We start from the raw sequence: 3,498 nt of genomic DNA, 5'->3' as shown, positions 1-3,498 counted from the left end.
GAGGCAGCGGATGGATCACCCGGTGGAAGGGGAGACTTTTCCTATAATTATAAGGTTTCTTCTCAATTTTTTTCATGGGTTTTTTGAAGGAGTTTTTAGTATACAATATACATATAAAGAATTGATTAAGGGGAATGCTGGAAGATAAAACATGTGATCAATTATATAAGAGGGATGCCTTTTAAAAAATGTTTGTCGGAAAAAATGTGTCTCTCCAACATACCCATTCATCTTGAATATTAGTGAATCTTTCACATTGCAATGGATTTAAGTGAAATCATTTGCACTTTTTGTTTCTCTCTTTGTTTTCCTTGAGTTTTTTTTTGACCGGGTTGACCGGATCGTTTGAGGCGCCTGATTGACACATATAAATTCTACTCTATGAAAGAGGAAGAAATTTCGTACAAAGAGCTAAATCCTGTCCTATGAATTACTGCGAATCTACAAGCCACACTACTAGTTGGCTAGGGTGTGTGGCGCGCAGCTGTCGACGGCGCAGGCCATGATGTCCTTGTAGTCCCTGGTGATGGTGAAGGCGTCGTGCACGGCGCCGTCATCGCTGTGGATGAACTCGAACCGCATGGACGAGTGGTCGCTGGCCGTGAGCTTGACGTAGCCGAAGCTCTCGTTCCTCGCCACGCTCCACTGCGGCCACGCCCCGCCGGCGTAGCTCCTCAGCTTGGCCCCGCCCGTGCCGGCCACGACGTGGATCGTCCCTCCCATCGCACCCGCGTAGCTGCTCTGCTTATCCTTGCCCTTGACGGTGCACGTGTTCTCATAGACGGGGCACGTCCGCTCGTAGTTGTGGACGTGGCCGTAGATGGCGAGATCGACGCGGTGGCGCTGCCAGAGCGGCTGCAGGGCGCGCCCCATGGGCTCGGCGAAGGAGCCCTCCTCCGCGTAGAAGTCGTTGGACGAGTAGCCGAGCGGGCGGTGCGCCAGGAAGACGAGCCACGGCTGGTGCTTCCGGTCAGCGCCGGCGAAGCACGCGTCCAGGAACGCGTGCTGCTCCGTCCCGGGCCGCCAGTCGTGCTCCGTGTCGCCCACGCAGAAGCGGAACATGCCGTAGTCGGCGGCGTACCAGAACTTGCCCCGGTGCGCCGCCGCCGGCACGTAGAAGTAGGTCTCCGCCGGCACGCCGCACTCGCCGTGCGAGTCGTTGCCGTTGTAGAACCCGCCCGTGTCCATGTACGTGCGCTCGTGGTTGCCACTGCGCACACGAGAAACTTGGCATGGCTGAGTACGAGTGCACCTGTGAACTCGCAAGATTGTCAGGGTGGGCGGACGAACCTTGCGACCATGTAGGGGACCTTGGAGGCGATGGGCTCGATCTGCGCGGTGAACTGGTCCCACTGCGCGAGGAAGCCGTTGGCGTAGGAGAGGTCGCCGATGTGGAACACGGCGTCGTAGTTGGGCAGATCCTTGACCAGCCGGTCGGTGGTCACCTGCGCGCCGGGCTGGAACCCCTGGAGCTCGCTGCTCCCGTCCATTGCCCCCTGCAACCCAGCAACATATACCATGCATGATCAGTAGCCTAAGCTTACACACCTCAACATTTTCTTTTGTGATTGAAAAATTCTCACGAGTCCCATGTCGCCGAAGACGACGACGCGCTGCAGCGAGGCCTGGCCCGGGTAGGGGGACGCGCGGAAGGTGGCGGCCTTGCCCCACGCCACCGTCCCGTCCTGCAGCTCGTGCCCAATCTGATATGAGTACCTGATGAGTGAAAACACAATGCAATTATGAGAAGAAAACAAAGCTACTAGTAGTATTTCAGAAGTGAAACACTCTGATTCAGCTGTCAGTGTTGGTGTTCATACTCTCTGTTTGGCCACAGGTCCTTGAGGAACGCGGTGTGGATGAAGCCCGGATCCCTGTAACCCTGCCCACGGGCCGGGTCACCTGCGACAAATTTGCAGTTGAAAACACAGCGTCAGACTACACTACCTGCGCTAGTTTTCACACTCTGATGAATTAACGGCAGCAGCTGCTCTGAACTCTGAACCCCGGACCGAGCGTACGTACCGCAGAGGTGGCCTCGCGTGAAGGTGAGCGTGCCGGCCGGCGTCCGCTTGGAGGTCTCCTCGCCCTTCATCCTCCACTCCACGAATGGGTACGCCTCGTCCATGGTGTACCCGCTCGTCCAGGTCACCGCCATCTGCACGCAGGAGCAGCAGCAAACAATCACACCAGGAAACATACTGCGCATGTGCAGACGATCAACCTTCTCGGTTAACTAGTTTTGGCTCACCTCGTCCCACTGCTTCCCCTGGGACAGGCGCGGGAACACGGGGGCCTTCGGGTTCGCGAAGGAGATCTTGTTCGACACCGCCAGAAGCTTGGGCTGCAGATTGACAACGCAACACCACGTCAGATCAGGCTTTAATTTTTCTTACAATTAACGTGACGCTGTCCACTGTGGCCGGCTTACATTGTCCTTGCCGCCGGCGAAGAGGCCGAAGGCGTAGTCGGAACGCTGGTTGATGACGAGGAAGCTGGTGTTGCCGCCGCCGGTGCGGAGGAAATTCGGCTCCGAGTTGCCCAACTTGTACTGCAACAGCAGACCAGACCACAGCAACACACACAATCAGCAGAGGCGTACGACATCTATTAACTCCTCGCCGCCTATGTATCTATCCACTGACCTTGATCGGAGCCACGGGCAGCGCTGCAGGCCCATCTCCTTCCCCTGCTACCTTGCTGCTCCCGATGCCGGAGCTGCATATATATGCAGACGCGATCACGGATTACACGGACACCTCAACAGATCTCGTTATAATTAAGTACTCCTAACTACTTATAATGATTGACAGTATGTTGTTATAAGCTGAGCGTGTAGTAGTACTGTTTACGTACGTTAAATCGGCGGGGGAGAAGAGGCCGATCCAGTGGTCCGACGACGGCGACGGCGTCGTGAAGTTGACTGTCACCCACGCGGAATCCTCGCCCTGCAACGCAACGCAACGCATCGAGAGGAGCCGGATTAAACAGCACGGTTCATCCAGGCATTCATTCATACATGGGTGGATGGTGTACTCACGTCCTTGCCGAGCACGTCGGGGGAGGCGTGGATGGCCGACGAGGAGTCCATGGCGACCTGCGCGGCGGAAAGGTTCAGCGTTGACAGCGGCTGGATGTTGTCCGGCGCCGAGTCCTCCACCGTCATGGCCGCGGTGGCGGCCATCAGCACGGCCGCCACCAGCAGCGGCGGGAGCGCGCTTGCTCCCATCTTTTGCTCTGCAAACACACGATGCCAACGTTGGGCGACGCCGACGGCCGAGGATCGATCGGAGTCACGGTTTTATAGGGGGTTGTTTCTTTGACTCGTGAGTCGTGACGATTCTTTTCAAAACAAACAATATACATACGCGAGTTAGTTATACCGGCTTAACGCTCTTTTCTAGAAAAGAACGGAGATATACGCTCTTTATTTTTTGAGAAAAAGGAGATATATCCCTAAAAAAAGGGAGATATAAACGAAAAGTACGGGTCGTAAGT

The 3,498-nt window shown here is 55.8% G+C and overlaps 1 protein-coding gene across 1 annotated transcript; it reads right to left on the bottom strand.

Moving 5' to 3' along the window:
- Positions 1-358: 358 nt before the first annotated feature.
- On the bottom strand, positions 359-3,266 carry LOC123398384 (probable inactive purple acid phosphatase 27). Its single transcript, XM_045092862.1, has 10 exons — positions 3,041-3,266; positions 2,857-2,948; positions 2,646-2,718; positions 2,432-2,551; positions 2,252-2,344; positions 2,026-2,158; positions 1,821-1,902; positions 1,584-1,716; positions 1,291-1,496; positions 359-1,210 (listed from the first exon to the last, which is right to left on the bottom strand). The coding sequence occupies exons 1-10, from the start codon at positions 3,227-3,229 to the stop codon at positions 457-459; spliced, it is 1,875 nt and encodes a 624-aa protein (XP_044948797.1). The 5' UTR covers positions 3,230-3,266; the 3' UTR covers positions 359-456.
- Between the last annotated feature and the right edge of the window lie 232 nt (positions 3,267-3,498).

The sequence above is a fragment of the Hordeum vulgare genome, chromosome 5H (assembly GCF_904849725.1).
Source record: "Hordeum vulgare subsp. vulgare chromosome 5H, MorexV3_pseudomolecules_assembly, whole genome shotgun sequence".
Classification (NCBI taxonomy): Eukaryota; Viridiplantae; Streptophyta; class Magnoliopsida; order Poales; family Poaceae; genus Hordeum; species Hordeum vulgare.
This window is presented reverse-complemented; position numbering and strand designations above follow the sequence as displayed.